The sequence below is a fragment of the Rattus norvegicus genome, chromosome 10, assembly GCF_036323735.1.
Source record: "Rattus norvegicus strain BN/NHsdMcwi chromosome 10, GRCr8, whole genome shotgun sequence".
NCBI lineage: Eukaryota > Metazoa > Chordata > Mammalia > Rodentia > Muridae > Rattus > Rattus norvegicus.
In genome coordinates this window covers 55,800,125-55,828,090 of record NC_086028.1, presented here as the reverse complement: position 1 = coordinate 55,828,090, position 27,966 = coordinate 55,800,125, and the positions used below count along the sequence as shown (strand labels likewise).

General features: G+C 49.7%; 1 protein-coding gene and 1 long non-coding RNA gene across 15 annotated transcripts in view; both read right to left on the bottom strand.

The window, feature by feature from the left end:
• Window positions 1-27,966, bottom strand: part of Mink1 (misshapen-like kinase 1) — a 52,528-nt gene that overhangs the window by 1,316 nt on the left and 23,246 nt on the right. The window contains exons 2-32 of one of the 14 annotated variants that reach the window (XR_005489826.2): window positions 16,909-16,974; window positions 14,915-14,971; window positions 14,706-14,831; window positions 12,219-12,329; window positions 11,894-11,984; window positions 11,324-11,454; window positions 10,872-10,926; window positions 10,633-10,711; window positions 10,222-10,397; window positions 9,908-9,977; window positions 9,012-9,222; window positions 6,624-6,740; window positions 6,073-6,159; window positions 5,616-5,870; window positions 5,239-5,412; window positions 4,732-4,995; window positions 4,305-4,390; window positions 4,031-4,141; window positions 3,777-3,895; window positions 3,474-3,562; window positions 3,304-3,327; window positions 3,012-3,175; window positions 2,588-2,693; window positions 2,371-2,508; window positions 2,065-2,173; window positions 1,383-1,550; window positions 1,131-1,274; window positions 756-890; window positions 529-629; window positions 299-448; window positions 48-226 (exon numbers count right to left, since the gene is read on the bottom strand). Coding sequence is in view for 13 of the 14 variants with exons in the window: in XM_006246716.5 (XP_006246778.1) it covers window positions 48-207; window positions 299-448; window positions 529-629; window positions 756-890; window positions 1,131-1,274; window positions 1,383-1,550; window positions 2,065-2,173; window positions 2,371-2,508; window positions 2,588-2,693; window positions 3,012-3,175; window positions 3,304-3,327; window positions 3,474-3,562; window positions 3,777-3,895; window positions 4,031-4,141; window positions 4,305-4,390; window positions 4,732-4,995; window positions 5,239-5,412; window positions 5,616-5,870; window positions 6,073-6,159; window positions 6,624-6,740; window positions 9,012-9,222; window positions 9,908-9,977; window positions 10,222-10,397; window positions 10,633-10,711; window positions 10,872-10,926; window positions 11,324-11,454; window positions 11,894-11,984; window positions 12,219-12,329; window positions 14,706-14,831; window positions 14,915-14,971; window positions 16,909-16,974 (3,874 nt within the window). In the remaining variant the exon portion in view is untranslated. Of the gene's footprint in view, window positions 1-47; window positions 227-298; window positions 449-528; window positions 630-755; window positions 891-1,130; window positions 1,275-1,382; window positions 1,551-2,064; window positions 2,174-2,370; window positions 2,509-2,587; window positions 2,838-3,011; window positions 3,176-3,303; window positions 3,328-3,473; window positions 3,563-3,776; window positions 3,896-4,030; window positions 4,142-4,304; window positions 4,391-4,731; window positions 4,996-5,238; window positions 5,413-5,615; window positions 5,871-6,072; window positions 6,160-6,623; window positions 6,741-9,011; window positions 9,223-9,907; window positions 9,978-10,221; window positions 10,398-10,632; window positions 10,712-10,871; window positions 10,927-11,323; window positions 11,455-11,893; window positions 11,985-12,218; window positions 12,330-14,705; window positions 14,832-14,914; window positions 14,972-16,908; window positions 16,975-27,966 lie in introns of those variants that run through there. The other 13 variants (XM_006246717.5, XM_006246716.5, XM_063269035.1 and 10 more) reach the window with 13 other exon arrangements.
• The window catches only part of LOC134480817 (uncharacterized), a 29,395-nt gene continuing 22,857 nt past the window's right edge, over window positions 21,429-27,966 (bottom strand). The window contains exon 2 of the long non-coding RNA XR_010055669.1: window positions 21,429-27,845. This is a non-coding gene — a long non-coding RNA (uncharacterized LOC134480817). The remainder of the gene's footprint in view (window positions 27,846-27,966) is intronic.

Genomic DNA, 27,966 nt, shown 5'->3' with positions numbered 1-27,966 from the left:
GGTCCTAATCACCTTGGAACAAGCAGCTTGGGGTGTCCTTCACTCACCGACAGAGGTGGGCATCTCTCCCCACTGCAGCACCACGTCCTTGATGATCCGCCCGTAAGTGTTGACGTAGACACCCTCATCTTCATAGCAAAGCAGCATCTCCATGCCGTCAGTGTTGGGGAGAAAGACGATGGCGTGGGGTGTGATTTGGCTCTGGATCTAGGGAGAAGAAGGTAGACTGGGTGGGGTCCTCACGTCTGATGTCTAGAATGGGTTGGTCTCCCTCGTCCCACAGTCCTGCTAAGCTCACATGTACAGGGATGTAGATGTCATAGCTGTTCCCAGAGTCAACATCCACAGCATGGAAGCCAGCACTGGAGCCATAGATGACCTTGAGCCGCTGGCCCTCCTCTACTGTCAGGTCCACCAGCAGAGGGCGGTGAGGGAGGTCAGCAAAGGACTGTGGAGGAGAGAAGGCTCAGGGAAGACAGGTGGAGGGGCAGAACCTTGGAACATGCTGGTGGCTGAGGCTGGGATTACCTTGAAGGCCATGAATTTGTGGTAGGGTTTAGGGGCCCAGGCATACACCTCCACAGAGTTCTTCAGAGCAATGACCAGGAACTTAATTCGTTCATATTTCACTGGAGGGCAGGAAAAGGGGGTGAGGGGACACACGATTCAGTGACTTTCACTGTGAGCATTGAGGACTTCTTAGTGGTTAGCCCAGAACTTGTTGCTCCCTGACTACCGTGCCGTGGCATCCTCACCAACACGATAGTGGCCGCAGCCCTCCATGTCCCCCACGGTGGTCCACCCCTGCTTCTTTTCCACCTCTGGGTCATTGTGTAGAATCTTATTCCGAAGCCAGGACAGGTAATATACCCGCAGTTTGTTCCTTTTCCCTGGAAGATGAACCGACAAGCATACATAGACACACAGACAGACAGACAGACAGACAGACAGACAGACAGACAGACAGACAAACACTCTCTCTCTCTCTCTCTCTCTCTCTCTCTCTCTCATCCCTTCTTATCAAAGGCCCTGTTGCTGCATCCCATGGTGCTGTCTGACCACCACTGTCCTCCTCCCAGGACGAGGACAAGCAAGCCACAGTTAAGCCCGTCCCCAAACTTCACACACACCTGAGATGGTGATGAGCAGGTTGAGCCCTTCCAGAACATCCATTTGCTGGAAGCGTCGTCGCCCAATAAGTCCATACACTTTGCCCTGCCCACTTCGGTCCAGCAACATCAGCCCATTCTCTGTGCCCACTAGGAGGTTGACCCCTGCAACAGGAATCCTTGGACAGGTCAGAGGCACATCCAGGCTCTCCCCTGACCAGGAGCATGGAGGCTGTGCCCAGACCACTTTCACCTTTTCCAGCCCTGGCTTACCCCAGAGGGCTGCACAGAGGATCTCGGAATTGAATCGCTTCTTGTACTTGCGAATCTCGGGAGTTTCACTATGAGCTCGAGTGTTGGTGGGATTGACGTTGACCACAGAGCCCTTCCTCACATCGAACTGCAGTTGATCAAGGCGACCACCCTCTCCGCCCACTAGGGCTACCAAAGAAGAGAGAGGGTGGGCTGCAACCCCTCAGTAATTACTTTTATTCCTATGCCCCTCCACCTATCTTGGCACATCAAGATCCTCTGAATGGGGAGACTTTAGAACAGAGGTGCACTGAGAGAAGAACTCCTGAGCTTAAGGCCAAGGCCTGGCTCAACATCTGCCTCCAACACTCACAAGTTCCACCTCTGCCTGGCTTCCTCAGCCACTCTGAGCAACCCCCAAGTCCCCCGCTGACAACACCCCCAACCCTCTTTTTTGTTTGCTTGTCTCTGTATGCTGGTACCCATGGAGACCAGAAGAGGGCATCAGATTCCCTGAACATGGAGTTTCAGGAGGTTGTGAGCTGACTTAAGTGAATGTTGGGAACCAAACCTGGGCTCTCTGAAGAGCAGAAATTTTTATCCACTGAGCCATCTCTCCAGCCCCATGCCTATTTTCAGAGAGCTCCTATCTAGGCTCGCTCTGTACCCCAGCCTCAAGGCAGATGGCTCCTCCTGTCCTCACCTGTGATGGGGATGGTATCCCCACTGCCTCCAGGCTGGTAGATCCCTAGATCCACAAACATGGTGAATGAACTCTTTCCTGGGGCCTTTACCAGCCCACGAGACTGGTACTGTGGGGGGAGAGGGAATAGTCAAGATACACGTGTGGCCCTGGTCTGTGGCCCTCGTTCTTCTATGGGATGGATCTCAGGTCCCCGTTAAGGTCACAGTCCTGGCTGCACCTGTCACAGTGCTCCTAGCACCCACTCTTCTGCAAACCCCAGGGTTCTTCCTTCAGTTGCTGACCCGCCTGCCCCAGCACACTTACATCACCGCCTCCATCCTTTGTTGGAGGGCTTTGACCTTGGCTGTTCTCAGTAGGTGAGTGGCTGGGCTGGACCACATCTGGCAGGTTTGTGTAGCCATTGCTATCAGCAAGCAGCAGGCTTCGCTCCTCTTCAGGAGTCTGGAGAACAGAGAAAAGGTCAGGTAGGGCCGCAGAGGGCATGCTGCAGGAAAAGGCAAGGGTAAGGAGACCCACTCACACGCTGGACCACCATGGTGCCTCCTCCATATGAAGGCTGGGTCCCGGATACCTCTTCAACATCATGAACCACCATGGTGCTGACGCTATCTGTGTCACCATCACTGCTGTGGGAAAGATGAAGGTGGGGCCTTCCAGGTCCTGCCTGCCATACAATGCCACAGGAAGCAGGTGACAGCCAGAGACTTGGCTTTCAGCCTCCTCAAAAGCCCTTACTGACTCAGGTCCTTTCTGAGTGGCCCTCAGCCAGGCTGATAAAGAAACAGAGGGGCATCTGACAGGGTCCCACAGTGACAGCAGTGGAAGGGGGGAGCTACCAACTTCACTCTGATCCCTCCAACCTGGCTCAACCCTGCTCCCTCCTTCCCTAAATCTCTCCTCTGCTTGTCCTGATGAGGAAGGCCCTGCCCTAGGATACCCCATACCGGCCCCCGGGAGTGTCTCTGCTCCCCTCTGATGGCTCCCCATCGCCTTCCTCCTCCTCATCTTCACTGCTCTCCACCTCCTCACTGGATGAGGAATAGTCCATGGCCTTCTTGGGAGGCTTAGGGGCCTCATCCAGAGTCCGCTCTTTGAGCAACACGAAATCCTGCAGGGAAGAAGAGATGGGGGAAGCAGTAGGGCTCGGGCAGAAGCACCACCAAGGAAGGGTGCCTGCCTGCCAGTGTAGGCACAGGCAGGGGACAAAGGACAGCTTCCCAGCAGCCCCTCACTAACCTCACCAATCGCTCGCTTATAGCTCTGGGAGGGTCACAGAGGAAGAAAGGCAGCCAGGAGGAAGCAGGAGAGATGGTGAGGTTAGTAACATGGCTGTGCTGTGTAAGGTCAGTAGCTCCCCTAGCCTCTCACATTAGGGAAAGCTCCACAGCCTGCCCCGGATCACTTACTGCGGGCCGGCCTGGCCTTGAGCGGTGGTCTTCAGGCTTGGCCTTGTTCCCAGGGGAGAGCACTGGGGAGCTGTCCAGTTTTGTGGAGGCTGCATGGCAGGGTGGGAGACAGAAAGTCACAGATGTCTACAGTATAGTGCCAGGCCCATGCCCTGGGCTGACCACGGGCACTAAACCCATTCACATCCCTCTTGTTTCCTTTGGTGCTCTGGTCCTAAACAACTGAAGGAAATGGACTCTGTTTTTGGTGTTGGTCAAGAAAAAGCCAAGACCCAGGGAAGGCTTGGGCCTGGGCTGACATACCTCCCACACGGTTTCGGTTCCGCTCCAAGGAGCCGGCCTGAGGGAGGTGGCCGTGGGAGGCAGGGAGGACACTGTCTGAACGCTCCCAGCCAGGGTCACTCCTCCTGAGGTCAGGGTTACTATGAAGGGACAGAATTCACATCAGAGACGTTCTTCCAGCCCTGAGTGTCAAGCTGCACTGCAGGAGGAGCCATCACCAGGGAAGCAGGTGGCAGAAGTGAGAGGTGAGAGTAAGTGGGGGGCAACTCCATTACCTAGAGGTGTTGGGCGGGCCAGGGGGCTGAGCTGGGGGCCCAGGAGGCTTGGGGGTGCCTCGCTCTGCCCGCCTCTGCAGATAGATTTGCCAGGCGGAGTTGCTGCGAGGTCTGTGGAGGGAGCACAGGGTGCCGGGGCGGGTCGTGGTGGCACAGGGAGGGGATGAGGTGCCTGGTTTGGGGCTTGCCCCGACCCTATGCAGATAACCTGGCCAAGTCCCTCTATCTCTCACTCCCTAGGCTGCCACATCATGACCCCCCTGGTGGTGTGTACCTGGCACGGACAGCCTGAGCTGGCCGGGACCCTCCAGCCCCACTGGTGTTAAGGGCAGTGGCAATAGACGAGGTCCTCTGAGGAACCTGGAGAGAGAGCGCAGTTGACAAGCTCTGTCTGTCAGTCTTGTGCAGACATGGACATGGCACACACTCGATTCCACTGTCAACCTGAGGATTGCAGTCCTCAGCATTCGTGGAGAAACAAACAGGTTCAGAGAAGTTACTATGTCCAGCAGGCTGTGAGGCTGAAGAATGGCTACACTGGGATAAGGGAAGCCTTAAGACTTCTGGCCATTTCACATTCCTATAGTTGGTCTGTCTTTCTACCCACTGGATGCTGACCCTGACAGGCAGTGTCTCCATGGCCGCCTGGCTTTCTTCCTCCCACTTCAGAGATATATTCTTGGTTTTGGGGTTATACTTACCTTGGGTGGAGCTTCATTATCAGGCCGGACCCAGGATGGAGGGTTAGGGCTAGGCCCAGGCCCTTCAGAGGTGGGGTCTGAATTCTGGCGGATGACAGCTCCTCGGGCACTGGGTGTGGCAGTGGGTGTGGGGACAGCAGCAGGGTCAGGGTCGTGGGAGGCTGGGAAGGCAGCCAAGTTTCGAGTGGGTTGGTCCTGCAGGGACTGGGATCGGGGTACAGGTGCTGCATATGGCTTCAGTGGGACCCGGTGTGCCACCAGGCTCTGCAGGGAAAGACCAGAAAGGGTGGACTGCCTGCTTTGTGGCACATCCTGCAGACTGGGGTCTGGGATGAGAAAAGTTCCTGCTCCCATCAAAAGATAAGGGGACTCTAAAGCTAGAGAAGTCACCTGTGCAGGGGATGTGCCCTGTGGTGCACAGAAGACACCGGTGAATGCAAGCATGTGCTCATGGGTGTAAGCAAAGCCACCCATGTCTGTGTTAGGACATGGGTGGGATGGACTTACCTTGTGTGGTCCTTCCTGAGGCTCCACAGGCCTCTGCATAGGAGGAGTTTGGGAAAGAGGTCCTGGGGGGCTAGGAGAGGCCTGGGGAATGGGGGGCTCTGGCCCCGCACTGCTTGGCTTTGTCTTGGCCAAGGGAGAGTTCTGCTGCTTGTTCATCCGAGCTCTCTCTTCCACCTGTGATTTGAGTAGGGCATCAGCAGGTCAGCGGCTGCTTCTGGTCTCAACATTAGATTCTCACTTCCTCCACACGCTCTAGTCCCACAACCTCCACTCCCTCCCTTCCTCAGTGCCCTTACTGTGGAGCAACCACTTCTCACAATGTTCCTCCGGCAAAGACTGGTAGGATGGGGTCTTAGGAGACAAGGGAGGCAGCATACCTCTCGGGCCCATGCTGGCTTGTCAGCAGGATTAATGCCCCGACCATAATGATACAGGGGTTTCCTGTCTCCAGGTAGGATCTGCTGCTGCTGCTGCTGCTGCTGCTGCTGCTGCTGCTGCTGCTGTTGTTTCTGGAGCTGCTGCTGCTGTTGCTGCTGCTGCTGCAGGGACTTGAGGTAGGCATGCTCCTGCTGCAGCTGTCTCTGGAGCCGCTCCGACTGCCGCTGCTCCTCCAGCTGCTTCCGCTTGTATTCCTGGGCCCAACAGTAGGGAGAGAGGGCTCAGCAGAGTGTGGCCATGTAAGCTAGAGCAGGCAGGCCTTTCCTTTCCTCTACTGCCTAGACAGGAGCTGCTTCCCTGGTCTTGGGAAGCCCCTTTCCCTGATGTGTTTCCATCCCAGTGCGGGAAAGCAACTCAGGATGGCATTTTCCCGAGGACACTGAGGGACCCCGTTACCAGCAGCAAGGCCTGTTCCTGGAGCAGCTGTTGCTGAAGGATCTCGAGCTGTCGCTGCTCCTCCTCTAGCCTGTGACGAATATATTCCTGGGGGGTGGGGGTGGGCGGGGCAGGGAGGGAGGGAAGGAGGCGGCAGGAGGGTGGCAGCAGCGGCGAAGGAAGGGATCAGCAGGGTGAGGATGAGGGGGACAGGGGTAGATGAGCCCCAGGGGGCAATGAGGCACAGATGGCAGTAAGAGGACATGGGATGAGGAGGAATCAGGTGGGAACATGAAGGATAGTGCCCCAGGGAGGAGACAGGGTGGGCAGAGATGGGGAATGAAGGCACAGAGACAGGAGGGCAGGGAGCAGGGTAGGGTTGAAGGGTAGGAGAAAACAGAGAAAGAGTGAAGCTAGAAAAGATAGGAGGAATCTAGGGGCAGGGGAGCCAAAGGGACAGGGCACCGGGAGCAGGAAGGCAGGCAGCAGGAGCAGGGGCAGGGCCAGGGCAGGACAGGGCAGGGCAGGGCAGGTGTGGAGGCGGGTGTGTGTGTGTGCGCTGGTGCCAATACCTGTTCCCGCTCTGCTTGCCGCCTCTCTTCCTCTCGACGAAGGGCTTGCATGTCTTCCAACCGCCGCTGCTGCTCCTTCTCCTGCAGCTTGCGCTGTTCTCGCTCTCGCCGCTGTTGCTGTAGACCAGGGGTAGTATGTCTTAGGGATCCGACTGTAACAGGGGCTAGTACAGCACAGCCTTGGAAGGATTGCCCCTCCATGGAGAGCAGGTTAGAGACGGTGGAGGGAAAGGCTTCAATGTTTCCAAGCACATATATTCCTAGCCCTGTGCTAGAGCTGTGCATCTGGGCCCCAAGAGCTCAGTGTGAGGTAGCCGTGCACATGGGGCTAGATGGAAACTGCTGCCCACAGCACTTGCCAGTTTTATGTCAACTTGACACAAGCCAGAGTGATTTTAGGAGAGGGAACCTTAATTGAGAAAATGTCCCCAATGAGATTAGTGGTGCACTTTCTTGACTGATGACTGCCATGGGAGTGGCCAGCCCACTGTAGGCTGTCCCACCCTTGGACTGGTGGCCCTGGGTGCTATAAGAAAATCATCAAGCAAGCCATGAGGAGCAAGTCTGTGAGCTCCTCCGAGTTGCTTTCCGTCATGGTGTTATCACAGCAGTTGAAAGCCTAAGATGGCCACCATAAACACCTTCTAATCCTTGCATCCCAAGCCTTTGTTCCTTGAACACTGAGAAATGGATGTCAGTGTCAACCTTTGGCCAAAAGGGGGCACCAAGTGCCCATGCACCGAAAAGCGACCTTCAGATTTCTGAAACCACCTTCACAAATTGGTAGCCCAAGATGTGCAGGACATTCTTTTTGGCCAGTGTCTGCTCTGACTCCAAACAACAGAAACATCAAAACAGCCAAGGCTGAGCTTCTGGACCCTTATACACAGAAGAACATTTCCCATGGTGGTGGTGAGGCTGCTGGCCAGGCCTCTGTCAAGTCCTCCCCACTTCTATCAGAGCAGCAGAAAGTTTTCAAGTCAAGCTTTCTTACAAATGTCTTCTTCCTCAGTAAGAACAGAGTCTACTCTGAGGAGCAGAGATAGTGTAGATGCTGGAGTTGCTGTCTCCTGCACAGTGTCTGTACTGTTTAGTTAGAAATTTTGAAAAAATGAAACAAACAAATAAACAAACAAAAAAACCCCAAAGTCCAGAGTTCTCATTCTCCGTTACACACCAACAGTAAGTACATTCAAACACACACACAAAATTCTTCTTTCCTTTTGCATGTGTTACCAGAGACCAAACCCAAGACCTTCATGTATGACAGACTCTATCACTGAGCTGAGCTGTATTCCTAGCCCCCAACCGTGTGTGTGTGTGTGTGTGTGTGTGTGTGTGTGTGTGTGTGTAAACAAGGCTTAAACTTATCAGATTGGACACAAACTTGCTATGTAGCTCAGGCTGACCTAGAACGTCTCATCTCCTTGCCTCCTCTTTCAGAGTGCTGGGGTTACACGTATGTACTATTGCAACCAGTTTTTTTTTTTTTTTAATATTTGTTTATTATATATAAGTACACTGTAGCTGTTTTCAGACACACCATAAGAGGGCATCAGGTCCCATTACAGATGGTTGTGAGCCACCATGTGGTTGCTGTTCAGGACCTCTGGAAGAGCAGTCAGTGCTCTTAACCACTGAGCCATCTCTCCAGCCTCTACAACCAATTTTAAATGCTGTGTTGAATTCAGGGGTTTAGGCATGTTAGCAAGCCCTCGACCACTGAGCTACACTCCCAGCTTTTTGGTTGTTTTGCGGTTTTTGTTTTTTTTTTTTTTTTGTTTTGTATTGTTTTTTGGTTTTTTTTGGTCTTGAGAATATGCTGGTCTGGAGTTTTTCATCTTCCTGTCTCTACCTCCCAAATATGAACAGTACAGGCAAAAGCTACCATACCTAGCTATATTACTTTAATGAGTAATATAGAAATGGAAAACTGTACTTAAACACAAATTCTCTTCAATTAAAATGAATTCCCTCTATCAGCCTTTAATTAGTCCAAAATTGGAAAGCTATGCTTTATAAGAAAATAAGTCAAAATCAAAATAATCAGGAGTACAGCAGGTCTTCCCAGCCTCTGTTTGGAACAGATCAGCTGCACCAACATACGTGAACACAGACCTGTAGCCAGCCCAGACGGGTGGCCTCTAGAGCTGGAGAAGCCCAGAGTGGAAAGATAGCAGAAACTGTTGCTCTTCAGAGGGCTCTGCTCTGACAGGATGCTCATGGCACAACCATCCCTACATGGCCAGGTTGGGAGTCAGGACATGGAGACTGAATCTCTAATAGCAGTGAGGTCTGACAGGAGCTAGGCAAGTCTGTCTCACTCTGCACTTCCTCCTGCCCTGGTCAATAGCCAGTGTCTTCTCAACACACAGGATGGAGACCCACCTCCTCTACACGTCGCCGCTCCTCCTTCTGCTCCTCTATGCGACGCTGCCGCTGGTGCAGCAGGTGTTTGATGTGTGCCTCAGGGTCCCGCTGCTGCTGCTGCTGCAGCTGCTGCTGCTGCTTTAAAGCCTCTGAGTTGCTCTTATTCTCCTGTTGGAGTCTGAGGAATTCTCGGCGGAGTGTGGACTCCCCAGGCACATTCATGATGGAACTGAGGAGTGGCACAAATGCATACTGAGGACAGAGCACACTGGTGGTCCTCATCTCTGGGCAGCCTGCCGAGTGGATGCCTCCAACTGTACCAGCCATCCTGCCAATGGCCAATCCCAAACGGGGCATGAAATCTGCCTTCTGTTTCGTCCCTCTTCCCTGTTTTGAGTAGGGCCTACATTATGTAGCCCAGACTGGTTGGAACTTGCTCTCCTCCTGTTTCAGGACCCCCAGTGCAAGGATTAGATGAGCATCATCACCCTTGGCATCTGCCCAGAGTCTGGTGTTGTTTTCAAGATTCCAGCCTACACCTCTGTCAGCCCTAAGACACCCTCCTCGTCAAGATTCATCTACTTCACTCTTTGTCCTGCAGGGACTCTGTTTTTTCAGTTACATTATTTACTGTGTGTGCATGAATGCTTGTAAGTGGTCCATGTGTGTGTGTCTGAGTGCACCATAGCATGCCAGTGGAGGTCAGAGGACAATTCTCGCCTTTCACCTAAACTCCAGTCACCAAGCTTGGGCAGGTGCCTTGCCTGCTGAGCCAACCCACCAGTCTAGAGACTCCGTTTATACAAGCTTCTATCACTATATGCCATTACCTGAGAGTCCCCAAGGCCAAGCATCACTGTTGTTCCTCCAGACAACAGAGACCCCAACCTCCAAGCTCTACTTGCCAAACCCACCTTGGCTCGCCTTCCTCTCCATGGCTGTCGTCTTCCTCTTCACTGCCACTGTACTCATACTCTGTCTCCTCTGCAAAGGAGACCACGGATACTTTTCCACTCACAGCCCCAGCCTCCACCCTGGGTAGGGAGACCTCAGCTGGGAATATCTGTCTGCACAGCCCCACCCTACAGTTACAAGTTCAGGAAAGGGTTCCTTGGGCAGGGAGATTGAGGTAAGAGAGGGTGCAAAGCAAGCCCAAAGACCCCATGGCTAGAGAGGAGACAGGGAAGAGGTATCACCCAAAACCCCTGTGCCCCAGCAGTCCACTGACCTTTCTCCCCCCGCTTCTTCCGGGAGCGGTCAATGTGGTCCTTGAGCTGGATGCGGACCTGCCGCTCCGTGGGCTGGTCTCGGATGAAGGGGAATTTGAGTAACTGTTCTGTTGGTGGTCGGCTCAGGTAAGTCTTGATGAGACACGTGTCAATGAAGTCAGTGAACTTCTTAGACCTAGAAACAGTGGCGGTTTACACTGCGAGGTTCCCTTTGGAAGGGAAGTCACAGGAAGAAGATAGTGGGCCACTCATCTCTAAACTGACTTCTCCAAACCCCAATCCCAGTTGCTACCTGCAGTCCCCACACCTCTTCCATGGTATACACCAAAGCCTGGACACAGGAAGTACTAAGGTGAGGGCAGCCCTCGTAGACACCTTCCTTGCCAGATTGAAAGCACTCAAAGACATACCATTTCTTTGACTTGAGCCTGGGGGGAGGGTTCCGAGGGATGAGGAAGAGAGCCCGCATAGGGTGCATGTCACACAGAGCTGGGACACAGAAGAGAGACCATCAATCTTCTTGGCCATATTTAGAGGCCAAGGAATCCCTCCCTTAACATGGCCTCTGAAGCCCCCCTCCTCCCTACATTCACTCCCTTGCCTTCCCTCCTTCTGTCCCATCCTACCCCAAGGCACAATCAGCACTTACGGGGGGCTCCCTCTGCCATTTCAATGGCTGTGATTCCTAGAGACCAAATGTCACTCTAAAACAAGGGACAAAAGGGACAGTTATGAACGCTTCCGACAATACTCCAGAGTAACTTCCTTCACACAGCGCCCATACAAACCTACCATGTCCTTATCCCTTCCCTAACCCCCTTCCTACAAATCATTCCCCCTTCCAATAGAAACATTTCCTGAAGTACGATGTTAGGTTTAATTTAGTTCCTTTGTGACAGGGTGTGGCTAGAAAGTCCTGGAGGCCTTTACGCTGTGGTCCTCCAGTTTTTAGCTACTCGGGTCTGCCTCCATGCCAGTTTCTCTCTTCATTGCTCACGTGCTACTTCCCTCACCCGGTTTATGCTCCCAAACCTTTAATCTGTCCTCCCCACCTCCTTCCTACCACCAGGAGCCACAGTGCTCCCACTCCCCACATCATACCCTGTAGTCATAGGTGGCATCGGGGTTCTCGTCACAGGCAATGACTTCTGGAGCCATCCAGTATGGGGTCCCAATGAAAGTGTTCCGCCTCCCCACAGTGCGGTCCAGCTGAGCACTCACCCCAAAGTCCACTGTAAGCATGAGGAAGGGTCAGCAGGAACGGTCCCCAGCTTCTGCTTCATTCTACCCTGTGGACTCATGACCCTGGTCTCAATCATGAGGTCCAGACCACACACCACTGAGAAGCTGCTCATCCTCTTCCACCCTTCAAGGTCTGGAAGAACCTGACCCAATCTTCCTGGAACCTGGGGCTCAAAGGACAGCATCCCAGGGAGGAGAGAACCCGATGCCCTATCGACCACAGAAGGACGTTGAGCAGCTGCCCGCTGTGGAGTAGCAGGGGAAAAGCTCTCAAGATTCTCAACAGGAGGCAAGATTCTCAGGGTGGGTGATGGGACAGGGAATAAGCCGCCTAAGCACACATGCAGCCGGACCTAAGCCAGACATCTAAGGAAAGGGACCTTGTTTTCTGTCTTGACAGTGACAGGGCCTCAGAAGGACCCATAGTACCTAGCTTGACTTCAGCATTCTCTGTCAGCAGCACATTTTGTCCCTTGATATCTCGGTGGATCACCTTGTGGGCATGGAGATGGGCAAGACCCTGGGACAAAAGAGTGGGAACAATCAGCTGTAGTGTTGGAGTGGGTGGGAAAGAGCAGGACAGTGTAAAGAGACTGAGGGGAGGTTAGCTATTAGTCCAGACAGAGTGAGACTGAGGTACAAACACACCCACCCACAGCCTGAGTACAGGCAGAGCTGTCCTGGGTGTGTGGGGTGCGTGGAGAATGGATCAGAGTGGTGGAGGGGAAGGAGTGGGAAGAGGCTCCAAGCTCACCCTGAGAATCTCCCTGCAGATGTACGCAATGCAATCCTCTTTCAGCGCGTTTCCTTTCGTGTTCTTTACCAGGTCGGTCACTGAGCCAGCACCACAGAACTCCATCACCAGCTAGGTTCCGGGTCCAAGGAAACAGTTGGGAAGAGAAAAAACTGTCAGGTAAGGCCTCTGCCCCCAACCAGACTCCTGGAGGAGGACCAGAGGTTTGGGGACCAGACAGGAGTGCATCAGATAGCGGGGGCTAGATGATCCTCAGAAGCCACAGGACTTCCCTAAGGTCACCGAGAAAAGCACACACTTGGAGAAGAACTGGTAATATAAAGAATGAAGGGCTGGAGACATGGCTCAGCAGTAAAGAGCACTGGCTGCTCTTCCAGAGGTCCTGAGTTCAAATCCCAGTAACAACATGGTGGCTCACAACCATCTGTAATGAGATCTGATGCCCTCTTCAGGTGTGGATGAAGACAGTGACAGTGTACTCACATACATGAAATAAATAAATCTTTTTAAAAAAAAGAAAGAAAGAATCCCCAAAGTTAGGGCAGTGATACAGGCTATCATCTTCCTTGAAGTGTCCAGTGCTTGAATCATATTTTCCCTGGAGTCTCAAACTGGTTTAGAACTACTGCTCTAGAACGGGGGATAGCAAGTACAGGTGCCAAAGAATGTTGTTTTGTTTGTGGGTTTTTGCTTTTTAAAAGTTTACTGGTTTTGTTTTGAGACAGGGTCTCACCATGTAGCTCTAGCTGGAACTCACTATATAGACCAGGCTGGCCCTGAACTCAAGAGATCCATCCACCTCAGCCCCCCGAGTGCTGGGACTAAAGGTATGCACCAGCACCATCTGCTCCTGTGAGCTACTTCTGTGTATACACGGGTGCTAGGGATTGTGTTCAAGGCACGATGTGAGCACCTACCAGTGAGCTACACTCAGCCTGAATCAATGGATAATGGTATACCATCCCCTACTGTGTGTGTGTGCATGCGCATGTGAGAGAGAGAGAGAGAGAGAGAGAGAGAGAGAGAGAAACTTCAGCAAGCAGGCTACACTAGCTGGTCCCAGTCTGTCTCCCCTTTCACCATTTCACCATCACTGGGTACAAACACCTACTGCCAAGATCAACTATGTGTGCTCTTAGGATCAAGCTCACATGCCCACACTTGAAAGCATCTGAGCTACTCCTCAGCCTGTGTCCACTATGCTTAATGATAGGGGGAAACCCAAAGAATAATATTTCATGACAAATGAGAATAATTGGAAATTTTAATTACCTAAATATAAGTTTGAGATTCAGGCACACTCATTTTAGGTCTGTTTGAGTGAGGGTCTTCCTACAGAGCAGCCTTACACACATGCTCCTCCTGTCCTCGGCCTGCTGAGTGCTGGGACTAGGTGTGAGATGCTGCTTGGCTAGCCGTGGCTAGCTGTTCATGTGTTCTCTATTGCTTTCAGCGTGTGAGCAGAAGTGAGCAGTGGTAACAGCAAATGTGCCCATGTGACAGTCTCAACATCTTTGACTCAGGTAAGACGGGGCTGAGATTGCTAGGGAACCCATGGGGTCCCACTCAGTGTGCTGCTGGGGGAACTTAGGAACACTAAAGTTGACATCTAACTTAGTAGAAGGCTGGCTGGGAGTGGTATATTTGCTGTGTAATTATAGTAATTGCCATGTATCCCACAGTGGGTGGAGTAGAGGCCCTGTACCCCATAGTTAACAACAGCATTTGGCCACTAGCTCCCAGTTCTAAGTGGCCTCCCACTATACACATTTGGTGTGTGATATGTGTCCCCCAAAATCCTTGGAACCGCTGAGGCTGTAATCATGTCTCGTGCTCATCTTTGCAGGGTATTCAGTAAGCAATGAATATCTAAAGTCTAGTGTCCTTCCAGGGGGTTGAGACCTGGCATATTGTCCCAATAGCCACAATGATGCCCCTAGCCACTCTTCCCTCAAGTATGGGCCCAGCCACAAAGGGTGAAGCTGGAATCTCGGTGGCACTGATGTCCAAGGTAGGGAGAGAATGACTCTTAGGTATTTCCTGGGTCAGGAGGTATCTGGGTAGGTTTTGGTTCAAACTATCACCCAGAAGGCCTTTGTGCTCAAGGGTGGGTCTGAGTTCTGTGTCCTGTTGTTTCTCACAGATATTTTGATTCTATGGCTTTCCAATATTGTATTCAAAGGCACAAGAACTTACAGACTAAGCTTCCCCACCCCCATCCCCATCTTCCGACATGGCCAAAATTCTTACTGTTTACTGATTAAGAAGTGCTTGCTGACTGGCTAGGATAAACCGGGGGAAGGAGGAGACAAACACTAGGATCACTAGACACACAAGAGGATAAGACATCGGTTATACAAGACTAAACGAAGAGTTCTGTCAGTCATGAGGTTCCTTTAGATCTACAGTGAAGGCAGGGTTGTCAGAACAGATAAAACAGACACTGCTTTATCCCACGTGAAGAGGGGCAGGAAGGGCACTTCTTACCCAGAGCTGGTCATCGTTCCCAGGAGGGCTCTTCTTGATGAAGGCCCCGTAGTAGGTGGCAATATTGCGATGGTGAGAGTACTTCTTTAACATGTTGATTTCCTGTTTGATTTCTTCCTCCTCATCCTAGGCAAACAGGGAGGTGAGGCCTGAGCTCCTACAGATCCTTTTTTGATGCCAGCCCCATCCTTCCCATTTCCATTTCCTACCTCTGTGACATCCATGACCTTAATGGCAGCCAGCTGCCCAGTCTTGACGTGCCGCCCCTGCAAGACAGTCCAGTATGGAGGGTGTAGAGGGGATTTGCTTACTTAGTAAAATAAGGAAGAGAAATTGATTCTGGGAAAAGCCATGTCTCTTGGTGTTTTTCTTTTCTTTTCTTTTTTTTTTTTTTAAAGATTTATTTATTATATATAAGTACACTGTAGCTGTCTTCAGACACACCAGAAGAGGGCATGAGATCTCACTACAGATGGTTGTGAGCCACCATGTACCATGTGGTTGCTGGGAATTGAACTCAGGACTCCTGGAAGAGCAGTCAGTGCTCTTAACCACTGAGCCATCTCCCCAGCCCTCTCGGTGTTTTTCGATCTTAGACTGTGTCCTTCACGTGGCTAGATGCCTCACTTGACAAAAGCAGAAGGCAGGAGGGAGGCTCCCGAGCCATCACAGCTAGGGTAAAACTGCCCAGACATTTCTAGGTGATAAAGATAAAGCTCCACAAAGATGAAGGCCCCTAGACAGAACCTGAGGCGCAGCACAGATCACTGCTGAGTTCCATTCTCCCTGGAGGGGATTTTCACCAGACTGAAAGTTGGAACTTTCATATCCTGATGAAGGATAGGCAGGGGCTAACCCTTTCCTTCATCTATGTAAGGTAAAATGGTGCTTTCTTGGCTTAGCCACTCTAGGCAGAAGGCCTTTCCCTGGATCAATCTTATGCCCCAGGTGTCTTATGTTATCAGGGAAACTAGAGCTGAGTTTAGGCAAACAAAAGGGCCAGCTGATGCATGCCACCTCTTACTGGTATGTCTGTGTGTGTCACAGCTTCTCTGCCTCAATTCCTACCCCACCCACCTGCCCTTCTGTGATCCTTTGATAAGAACCTCCAATAGGGGGCTGGAGAGATGGCTCAGTGGCTAAGAGCACTGACTGCTTTTCCAGGGGTCCTGAGTTCAATTCCTAGCACCCACATGGTGGCTCACAACCATGTGTAATGGGATGTGATGCCCTCTTCTGGTGTATGTGAAGACAGAACACACACATTAAATAAATAAATATTTTTTGTTTTGTTTTAAATCAATGGCTTGAACAAGAAAATCCCAAGCTCCCTGAGAAGAACTGTTCACAGGAAGTACACGGGCACTGCTACCCTGAGTCTTGTCTTCTACAGCCGCCACACGCACAAACACAGAGAAGCACAGCTCTCTGGATGGACAGCACTCCACAGGAGCTGGGCACTCTGTTCCCCCCCAACTCATGCTACAGAGGGAAATGGGAGGTGAAAGGCTAGCTGGCCCAGACAGGCAGGGGCATCTGTGGAAACGTCAGGAGCTGTCCTGAGACAAGGAAGCAGACTAAATGTTCCTGGGGGCAGCACCCATCCAATCCCCTCACTGATGTGGCCACTTTACGTAGGGGAGGAGACTTGGCTATCTGAGAGGGCTGAGCTGGCCAAGCTGAAAAGGCTAATGGGGGGGTGGGGGGCAGAGGAAATGCCACTTCTGTGGGGAGGAGAAGCAGCTCAAAACCAGGAGGCTTGGGCTCTGCTGGCTCCCTGACGTAAGCAGTTGCTGGAGGTCCCAAAGCTGCTTCCTCTCTGCAGGCCACCAGTGAGGTCCCATCAACCCCAAGTCTCCTTGTGAGCTTGGGAGGTGCTGACCCACAATTCTGTCATGATCTGTGAATGTCCAGGTGAGCCCTGACACTCATGTCCCCACATGCTCTTCCTGCTTCCTACTCACAACTGCCCGCTGCAGACTGGTTCCTGCCACACCCAAAAGCACTTCTACACTTAGATGTCTTCCTTCTTCTTTCTGTTGCTGCTCTCTGCGGTGTGTGCTTTCCTCCTTCTCTGAGGGGTCCACAGCCTCTGTCGTCTCCTGTAGCTTCCCTCAGACTGCCAGACCTAGAACTCCCCTTCCTCCATTCTTCTCAAGAGGCCCGCACAGGTTTGAAGGCTGTATTTTTGTCCCTGTCTCACCTTGTACACCTGTCCATAGGTTCCATTGCCAACCACCTCCACCAGCTCAAAGATTCCTGCAGGGTCCTGGGAGGAGGAAGAAGAAAGAGCAAGATGTCATCGTTTCAGCAAGGGCTGTGATGCTGGAGGGGAAGAAGGTGTCAACAAGGATACGAGTGACGAGTGACAGAAGAGGCCACCACTTAGGGGACTGTAGAGAACCCTAATGAATAGTTGGATGGGTTTCCTGGACAGTTCAGAGTTAACTGTACTCTAGAGTCAGGAGGGAACATGCAAGTCTGAGCCCAGGTGGCTTTTCAAAGACACACTCTTGATTCCTAACTCACTGACCTATGATATGTTGTATGTATCTGTGTTCCCAACCACAAGTGAGGGTGCCCAAGATTACACTCCTGGGTTGGGCTAAACTTCCAGTGAGGTAATGCCCACAATGCGCTCAGACCCAGGCTGGCAGTGTGTGCCAGTAAGAGTTGAGTATTATTGATATTGCTTTAAAGGTGGAGAGGAGGGGCTGGAGAGATGGCTCAGCAGTTATGAGCACTGGCTGCTCTTTCAAAGGTCTGGTTTCAATTCCCAGACCTACATGGTAGCTCACAACTGTCTGTAACTCGAGTTCCAGATATCCTCCAATGCCCTCACCTTAACACAACATGCATACAGGCAAAACAACACATATGAAATAAAAATTTAAAAATGGGGTTAGGGGACAGAGATGAGCCAGGGCCATCATTTAGTTTCCCCTCCCTAGTCCTCTTAAAATAAGGGCCTCTGGTAAGACATGAATGCTTGGGACATATGAAGGATCCTCCACAAAAGGAGAGAGAAAGGGCCTCTCATTGCTGGACTGAACCCTGCCCTTCCTCCTTTTCCGAGCCACGCAGTACCAGGAGAAAGCCCATAGGGGACAAAGCTTCCAAAGATGCCCTCCTCCTGCTGGCTCACAGCAGGCAGCCTGGTCTCACAGGCACATCTGCCACCCTACCCTAAGGCCACCTAAACCAGCAGGCAGGACTGCTCCCCACCCCAAACTGAGAGGTGTGGCTGCAAGGTGAAGAGACTGGCCCCCAGTACCACTGCAGAAAGAGCAGGTCTGGCCCAATCCCTGCAAAGACCAAGGACACCAATGTGGTGTCAATTCTCAGTCTCAGTGCTGAACAGCCTAATGGTAAAAAACCTAAAAGTCCCCTCCCTGATTTTAAGAGCCAATGGAGGATTTCTGGAAACAAAAACATCCTGTTGTGGTGAAGGAATCTGCAGGGAAAGGGTCTGGGCACAGAGACCATGAGACCCCTGCCCAGCACACTTTAGGAAATAATTTATAGGGAAAGGGTCTAGGCACAGAGACCATGAGACCCTTGCCTAGCGCACTTTAGGAAATGTATGCTGTGCTGCACTCTGTCCTTGCTCTCAGAGAGGAAGTGGAGGGCAGAAATAAGTCCTGGTTCCCTCACAGCAGAGATCACACGGCATCGCGATTACACATTTACTTGCTGGGAAACTCCCTGGAGGAAGTGCCTGAATTCTCCTTGTTCTTCAAATCTGTCCAGCATCTCAACAGACCTGGCACTCAGCAGCCTGAAGCACGAACCCCATCCTCCCGAGAATCTCACGGCAATGAAGGAGCCTCCTCCTAATCCTTGATTACAGATCTCATGTTGACATCAAGCATGTTACTTTCACTAGTTACAAAAAAAGTGCATGCATGACATGAAGCACAGGTCCTCATCTTTCACCTCGTTTGACACAGGATCCTGTCAGAGCGTGGAAAGAGGACGACTTTTAGGGTCCGCTCCATCTACCATGTGGGTCTTAGGGAGCAGAGCTGGGGTCATCAGGCTTGATGGGGGACAGCCTTTCCTCATGTCTCTGTGCTAAACATCCTAGCTGTATGTGACCTAAAACTCCAACATAGAGTCAGTGCAGGGTTTCTGAAGTTAAGAACATCCAGCTATACTGAAGGAGACTCACCAGACCAATCGATAAAAAAATCTTTAACAGGTCTAAGAAATCAACAGGGGGTTGGGGATTTAGCTCAGTGGTAGAGTGCTTGCCTAGCAAGTGCAAGGCCCTGGGTTTGGCCCCAGCTCCAAAAAAAAAAAAAAAAGACATCAACAGGACTCAAAGGAAGTGAGCACTGGTGCTACCAGTTGGGGATGGAAGCAAATGAGGTCTGCCTGAACCTAAGAGCTACAAGGAATATGAAGTCGGATTGTCTAGCTGGAGTTCTAGATATGGAGGGTCAAAAAGAATACAGTTCCTTGAGGATCCTCCTGAAAGATGAGCTCATCCACTCTTAGTCTTTTAATACTGACTTGAGAGAAGTCTATTCTTGAACTCAACTTCAATTCTTTCAGCGAGGGAGTCAGGAAAAAAGACAGACAAGCATGGTTTTTCTGAGTATGATGGCTTGCTATAAAGGCAGAGTGATATGCCACCTTAAGCTCAATTTACCACAACTTTAATTCAGAATGTCCAAGCGGCTCAAGAGGCGATGAAACCTGAGGATTTTAGAGGCTGGGTAAGTTTCCAGCCACGGATAAGGCAAGGCCGCAGTGTGTGAGCAGTGTATAGCTGAGGTGTCAAGAGGCGTGGGAGCACAGGTCTACCAAGCAGTTCAAAATGAGGGTCCGATGAAGCGGCAGACACTCGGGAGTGAGAACTGGTGACAAAGTGTGAAGAGAAAGAGCTCAGGAAGGTAGAACAAAAGAAACCAAGGCGACCCCTGAGGAACACAGGACAGACACTAGAGGATGGGCAGCCATAGAGGACAAAGCGGCAAGACAGAGCAGTCAGAGAACAATGCAGAGACCTCAGTGGCCTTAGCCTCTGAACGACCAGTGAGAGCTTCAAGGGAGCTGCACTCCTGGGAGCAGAAAGCAGAGAGTGGGGGCTGGAGGAAATGGGAGGGTGAGGAAGTCAGGGCTCGGGGAGCCCTCCCATTAACAGCCTGAGAGCGGAAGAAGGAAATCAGATGACACCTAGAAGAGGCCATGGGTCAGACAAATTTCTCAGAGTAGGCAGATCTCTCATGCCCATGGATGGGAAAAAGACAAAAGGGGGGAAGAAAAGAATTGAGTTTAAATACATTTGTGTGTGTATAGAGGTCTGCCAGGCTTTGCTTGCTGTGGCTACTGTTTCTCTGGTATTTGTCAGGTAGATGGTCCACCTCCTGAGTGATATTCCCAGCTCAGGCGTATGTAAGCTTTTATTTCTGAATAAGTAAACATTGTTCTTTGCTTTGTAGTATTGGCAAAACCCAGTGGTGCCCAATCCTCTCACTGCCAGATACCCAATGATCCAGATACCCAGATACCCAAGAACTTAGGTTCAACGTATGCATTGATTAGACAACAAAGTTAACCCTTCCAATACTCTCTGTCCTTGGTGACCCTCTTCAGAGGTGAAGAACCTCTATGAGGGCTGCAGTGCTACTAGAAAGACCTCAGCTGGCCCTAGCTGGCCTGGCAATGGCTTTGTGAGGACCTTTGTAGTCCTTCTGAGCCTCCTCTCAGGATGCTTGAGCTGTCTTCCCAGCTTTAATCTAGTCAGCCACTCAAGGAGAGAAGGACACTAAAGCCCAGGGGAGCAAATTCTGAGATTTGCTGAAGTCAGGAAGATGGCTAAGCAGGAAAAGATGCGTGTTGCATAGCCTTTTGCCCACATAGACACAGAAGAAGACCATCTTCACAAAGTTGTCCACTGAACTCCACAACACACATCATACTTATACACAAATAATAAATGAATACTTTTAAAAAGATGATGGACTCGAGAGATGGCTTGGAGTTAAGAGCACTGGCTACTCCTAGCACCCACAACCATTTTAAACTTCAGTTCCAGGGTGGGTTCAATGTCCTCTCCTGGCCTCTTGAGGGCTCCTAACTGTACCTGCATGTGGAACACATAAAACACACCACACCACACCACACCACACCACACCACACCACACCTCTTTGAAAACAAAAAGGAAAATGAGAGAGTTCAGTGATACTCAGTAGCCTTGACAGCGATGGAGCTGTGGAAGCTTGTCTCCAGTTAGAGTGTGGACCTACACATGGTGGCATACATCTCTAGCCTCGGCTACCTAGGAGACCAAGGCAGGAAGATGAGTCAGAGACTAGCCTGAGCAATACATACCCACAGATAAAACAGCAAGTAAGAAGCTAAGCAGAAGTGTAGCTCATGTGGTACGGATGCCTGCATGCAGGCCCAGGCTGTGGTCCCCAGCCCTGCACCTACCTAGTGAGGCGATACACACCCGGAATCCAAGCACCCTAGTGGTGGTGCCAGGAAGATCCTAAGTTCAAGGTTATCATCAGCAACATAGTAAGTTCAGGGCTAACTGGGACACAATATATGACCCTGTCTCTGTGGCAGTTTAGTCTATTGCTATGTACTAATGCTAAACTCTGTACCTGAAGACTTACTAGTGATTTCTCAAGTTTACTAGCTTTTATTGTGCAAATCTTGTTCCTTAATTTAAAACTACTGGTTAAATAAAAATGATTATAGCCAATTACTGCAGGGATTAGAGGTAGATGGGATCTGAGTTACTTGGTTAAGGGTGGAGAGCAGAGGAAGAGGAGGAATAAGGAGGAGAGAGGAGAAAGTGCCACAGAGGTGATGTACCACGAGCACACAGCCAGGAGAAACAGCAAGTATCTGGGGAGGTAACCAGGCCAGCAGCTAGGAAGTACATTAGGGGGTTCCACCAGGATTGTCAAGGCCAAATAAAACAACCATAGTCTGAGTGAGTCGTCTCATTTATATTTAAGCTACTCAGAGGTAATCTTAGCCTGGGTCTACTACGTGTCTCACAATGGGGGGCGGGTGCTTAGAGAGGTGGTTCAGTAATTACTGCATAAGCATCAGGACCTAGATTAGCTATTTAGAACCCACAAAGAAAGGTGGGTTTGGCAGTGCATGCCTTAGAGCCTGGGGACTGGTATCCCTAGAGCTTGGTGGCTATCCAGCCTAGCCAACCAGTGAGTCCCAGGTTTGTCTCAAAAAGTAAGGTGGGGAGATACTGAGATAACAGCTATGATGTTAATGTCCATCCCCACAAGCACATGCACGACCATCCACAGACCACAACACAGACTCCTAGTGACCTACTGTTATGTACATAGATCAGTGACTCTCTCAGCCCTCAGCTGAGCAACTTCTTCTGCAGCAGACCCACAACTGGACGACTTGTAGAGACTGTAGAATGCTCAAACACCACATACACCCCGCCATCCCAAAACTCAAGGGTTGTTGAGGGAGAGGAGGCTATGACAAGGGAACTGTGGTTTCTAGATACACCAGCACACTGACACATATGAACTCACAATTGTTGTGACAGCATGCACAAGACCTACACAGGCTCTAGCCAAAAAATAAATTAAAAAAAAAAAAAAGCCCAGCCTGGAGGGGGGTTGTGGGCACAATGCTTCCCGGCACAGCCAAGGAGCTACTGGAAAGGAAAGGGAAGGCAAAGTCAGTTTTCTTTAAGGCCATGGCCTTATTTGAACAACACAAATTAGACTTTGAAATTTTTTAATTTTTAAAATTGACAATTTTTGGTTGTTTTGTTTTCTTAGAAAAAAACAAAGGAGGAGGAAACACAGCAAGTTCCAGAACAGCAGGTCTGTCCAGAGAAAGACCCTGTCTCAAAAGGGTGTGGGTTCAATTCCTAGCACCCGTCCAGCTCCAGGGTATCTGATGCCCTCTTCTGACCTCCCAGGCACCAGATAAGCAGCTGGTAGACATAGACACAGGTAAAACACTCATTAAAAAAAGAACGTGTAGAAGTAGGGAAATGGGGGTGGAGCTGGGAGGAGTTGGAGGCAGTGGGAATATGACCAAAATGCATGGTAGGAAATTCCCAAAGAATAAGCATTAAAAAAAAGTTACTCCTGAAGCCTGTTATATGGCTCAGTAGGTAAAGACACACTTGCCTTGCCACCAAGTCTGATGGCCTGCATTCAATTCCTGATCCACACAGTGGGAGAACCCACTCCCCCTCAGTTCTTCTTTCCTCTGACTGGATATCCACATAGTGGCACACACACCCCACATTCTATGTGTGGTAGTGCGAATGCAAGTGGCCCCCATAGAATCGTATTTGGATTCCTGTTTCTCAATTGGTAGACTGTTTGAGAAGGATTAGGAGAAGTGGCCTTGTTACGGGAAGTGGGCTTCCAAAGCCCTTGCCAGACCCCATCTGACTCTCTCTACCTGCACCACGCTCCCCGTCATGGCGATCAGGTACTGACTCTGTAAGGAAGACTCCAATATAAACGGTTCTTTTCACTCTGCTTTGGTCATGATGTTTCATCACAATAATAGAACAGAAACCAAGACAAATGCCAAGTAAATATGTAATAACACAGATGCACGGATGCACACACACCAGTCTATACCCCAGGCAGCACTTATTGTTCCTGTAAGGCTGAGCGCAAGGACAGTCTAAACCAGGCAATAAAGATAAAAATGTATTTACACTGAAAATAAGCAGAGGATCTGAAGAGATGTTTCTTTAAAAATCTACGCAGTAGCCAATAAAAATATAGGAAATGCTTATCATCAGTCCTCATTAAGGAAAGCAAATAAAAAACACAAGACATCAGTTCACACCCATCAAAACAGCTGTAATGATCACTAGTTCACACCCATTGGAATGGCTGTAATGAAAGCCCCGTCAACAGAGGTTGGTGAAGGCTAGCTATGAAGAAACTGGAACCCTCATATTGCAGGGAGGAGTGTGAAATAGTTCACCTCATTGGAAAACAATTTAAGCCAAGCATAGTGACACAATGGTACACTGCTCACGGATTACCCTGGCGGCCAACTCCCATACCCAGGGACTCACACTTTTAATTCCAGCACTGGGGAGGTAGAGGTAAGAAAACCTCTGTGAGCTCAGGGCTACACAGTGAGACCCTGCCATTTTTAATTAAAAAAAAAAAAAGCGGCTGAAATAATTCTGCAAATGTTACGCAGAATTCACTGCTATGCACACTCAAGATACCTGAAAAGCATATACAAGTCTGTATATGAAAAGCATATGGAAGTTTGCATATGAAAAGCATATACAAGTCTGCATATGAAAAGCATACAGAAGTCTGCATATGAATGTCCACAGCAGCACTGTTCATAAACATCCTAAAGCAGAACCAGCCAAAGGTCAATCGGTAAATCTATCTACATAATAAAACAATGAGCCATTATTAAGAACAGTGGACTGGGGGTTGGGGATTTAGCTCAGTGGTAGAGAGCTTGCCTAGTTTGGTCCCCAGCTCCGAAAAAAAAGAAAAAAAAAGAAAAAAAAAAAAACAGTGGACTGGACACTGCAGCTAGACAAATCTTGAGACATATGTTTATGAGCCATGCGTGGCAGCTCGTGACTGCAACGCTCACTTGGGAAGCTGAGGCAAGAGGGCTATATGTAAGGTAAACTGAGCTACAGTTTGAAACCCTGCTAAAAAGAAAAGAAAAAATGTGTTTGTGAAAGAGGCCAGTGACAGAAGGCCACATGTTTTCTGACTCTATTATATGTGTCATTGTAAGAGGCAAATTCATACATGGAAAATGATTGCCAAGGGCTTAACAAGGAGGGGAAGTGGAGAGTGACTGCTAATGAGAACAGTTTTATTTAGGGCTGATGAAAGTGTTCTGAAATTAGATGCAGTGATGATTACACAGATCTTGAATATACCAAAAGCCACTCTAAAATTACTAACTTACTTCTTTGAGACAGGGGTTTATACGTAGCTTGGGCTGGTCTTGAATGTATTACACCCATGTAAGTAAGATACTTTCAAAAGCTAGTTTTTATGGCACATGAATTCTATCTCAGAAAGGATTTAATGACCCTAGCCAGGCTTTAAGGCAGGGTGGTCAGAACTCTGAGTTCAAGGCCAGCCTTCTCTATAGAGTGAGTTCCAGAACAGCCAGGGCTATGTAGAAAAACCCTGTCTCAAAAACAAACAAAATAAAACCACAAACAAAAATAATAATAATTACTGTAGACTGCCTACCACGATGCTCAACCAATTATTATTTACATCACTTGAAGAACACTACTCCACTACTGAGTGACCTAAGAAGTGTTTCTGATCAACACATACAAAAAGTCCCAAGTCAAACACAGAAAGCACACCTATCGTCCTAGCATTTGGGAGGTGGAGGCAGGAAGATCACAAGTTTAGGTTATCCTCAGATAAAAACCAGACTTGACTACATGAGAAACCGTAGTGTTTTGACTTGACTACTTGACTACTACCCTGTCTCAGAAAAATAAAAACAAAACAAACAAACAAAAAAAAACCCATAATAACTCATGTAATTAAAAGTTAGGCAGTTTATTTAGAAGGGCAACGATGGCTCAGTAGAGGTATCTGGTCTGGTTCCCAGCAACTATACAGTAGCTCACAACCATTTGTAACTCCAATTCCAGAGGATCCAACAGAGGCGAGAGGCATTAAATCCTCCTGGAGCCAGGTTCACAAGTGGTTGTGTACCACATGACTTGGGTGCTAGAACATGGATCTTCTGGAAGAGCAGTATAAATGCTAACCCACTACGCTGTAATTGAAGCCACACTAGAAGTAATTTGAAAGCATTTGATTTGTTCCTGGTCAAACAGTGTAGAACTATAATCTCCTAAGAAGGCTTGGAGGGTCTGTGGCGGCAGCCATCTTCGAGTAACTCACCAAAATGATGAACACAAAGGGAAAGAGGAGAGGCAATCGGTAGGTGTTCTCTAGGCCTTTTAGGAAACATGGAGTTGTTCCTTTGGCCACACACATGTGAATCTACAAGAAGGGTGATATTGTGGACATCAAGGGAATGGGCACTGTTCATAAAGGAATGCCCTATACGTGTTACCATGGCAAAACCAGAAGAGTCTGCAACGTCACCCAGCATGCCATGGGCATCATTGTAAACAAGCAAGTTAAGGGCAAGATGCTAGCCAAGAAGATCAATGTGCAGACTGAGCATATCAAGCCCTTGAAGAACAGAGACAGCTTCCTGAAGTGGGTGAAGGAGAACGATCAGAAGAAAAAGGACACCAAGGAGAAGGGCACCTGGGTTTAGCTTAAGCGCCAGCCTGTGCCACCCAGAGAAGCCCACTTTGTGAGGACTAACGGGAAGGAGCCTGAGCTGCTGGAGCCCACTCCATACGGACTCATGGCCTAATGTGCAAAAGGAAATAAAGGACCCGACTGAAAAAATAAATAAATAAAAAGAAGACTGGGAGGGAGGTACAACTGTCACCACCTCACAGTGAAGGAAGGGTAGAATGATTAAATTCATGCCCAGAGTTACACACAACTAGAAAAGGATGAAGCCAACATCAGAATCTAAGTCCAGGGCCTGTAGCATACTCTGGTTCACAGCTCCTGTCGTTTAAGAGATTGCGAGACCTGAGGAACTGGGTTCCTGATTGGACACTGCCAGTCCAAGACTGAGGGGAAATGTCAGCTAGGGCAACTTACCCCTATGCATTCCAACCAGGGGAGAAGATAACAGAGAGAAAATGGAGTCAGGACTATTACTCAGGCCAAGGAAAGCAGGAACTGTCAAGGAACAGAGTACATGGACATCAAAACAGACATGGAGAGACATGGATATCAAAACAGACAGGGAGAGACAGGACAGGGCAGAGAGCTTCAGGAGTTAAGTTTAGACTGCAGCCATCCACCCTGTGCTGTTTCCAGAAGTCCAGCACCATTTGTGGTCCATGGAATCATACGTTACCGTTCTGGTGCTTAGCAAGATTCCAACAAGGTTCCCAACCTTAAGTAAAAACCACTGACCTCCCAAGGCAGTATGTGTTTGCAATCCCAATGCTTGGGAGTCTAAGGCAGGAGGATTTCAAGTTCAAAGCCAGTCAGAGCAAGGAAGCAAACTTTTTTTTTTCTTTTTTCTTTTTTCCGGAGCTGGGGACCGAACCCAGGGCCTTGTGCTTGCTAGGCAAGCGCTCTACCACTGAGCTAAATCCCCAACCCCCCCAAACTTTTGTTATAAACAAAAAGACCCCATATTAACAGGTACTGTTCTGTTTTACATATGGCAACCAATTTAATCTTCAGATACACCCACAAGGTAGAAAGTTGTAGTATTCTCACGGATAATCTGGATTGTGAAGGTGTTGGGATGTGACAGGCAATCCTAAGCTGATGGCACTGTGTTATTGCCTGCCCAGAAACAAACTGCTCTAGCCCAGTCATTAGTGACATTTCTGCCAGAGCGCTCAGACCTGGGTAATAATTTACACATACCTCCCCCTGTGCCGGCTAGAGGATGCCGCGGTCTTTTTATTACTGTATAGCAGGGATGAGAAGGGGAGGGGAGTAAAACCATGTTCTTGCCCCGGTGTGGATTCCGTAGGTAACTGTACTGTCCAACTTTGATGTCCAGCTTTATAAACTCTTCCTGTAGCAAGGTATGCTATTTGGCTCTAAGGCTGTTGTCCTGTTAGCAGTAAGAATAAATTCATTTAAAAAAAGAATAAATTCATTTAATTTAAATTTAAATTGAATCGGGATTGGGGATTTAGCTCAGTGATATGGCACTTGCCTAGTAAGGGCAAGGCCCTGGGTTAGGCCCTCAGCTCCAAAAAAAAAGAAAAAAAAATTTAAATTGAATCTAAGTCTTTGGTCTTTCCCAGTAGATTCAAAAGCCACAACAAAGGTATTGTGTAACTCCTTAAACAGGAAGATAAACAACTCAAAATAACTTTAGGAAGTCCCCTCGAAACTGACTAGATTAGATTCATGAGGCCCCTCCCTGCCAGAGTAAGCAATAAAAGCTGAGTCCCTCAAAGACAAACTAAGCCAAGCTGCCAAGAAGATACCGAAGCTGCCTGGAACCCCAGAAACAGCTGGCTGTCGGGAGAGGGTCAGACCTGGAACCCCAGAAACAGCTGGCTGTCGGGAAGAGGGTCAGACCTGGAACCCCAGAAACAGCTGGCTGTCGGGAGAGGGTCAGACCTGGAACCCCAGAAACAGCTGGCTGTCGGGAAGAGGGTCAGACCTGGAACCCCAGAAACAGCTGGCTGTCGGGAGAGGG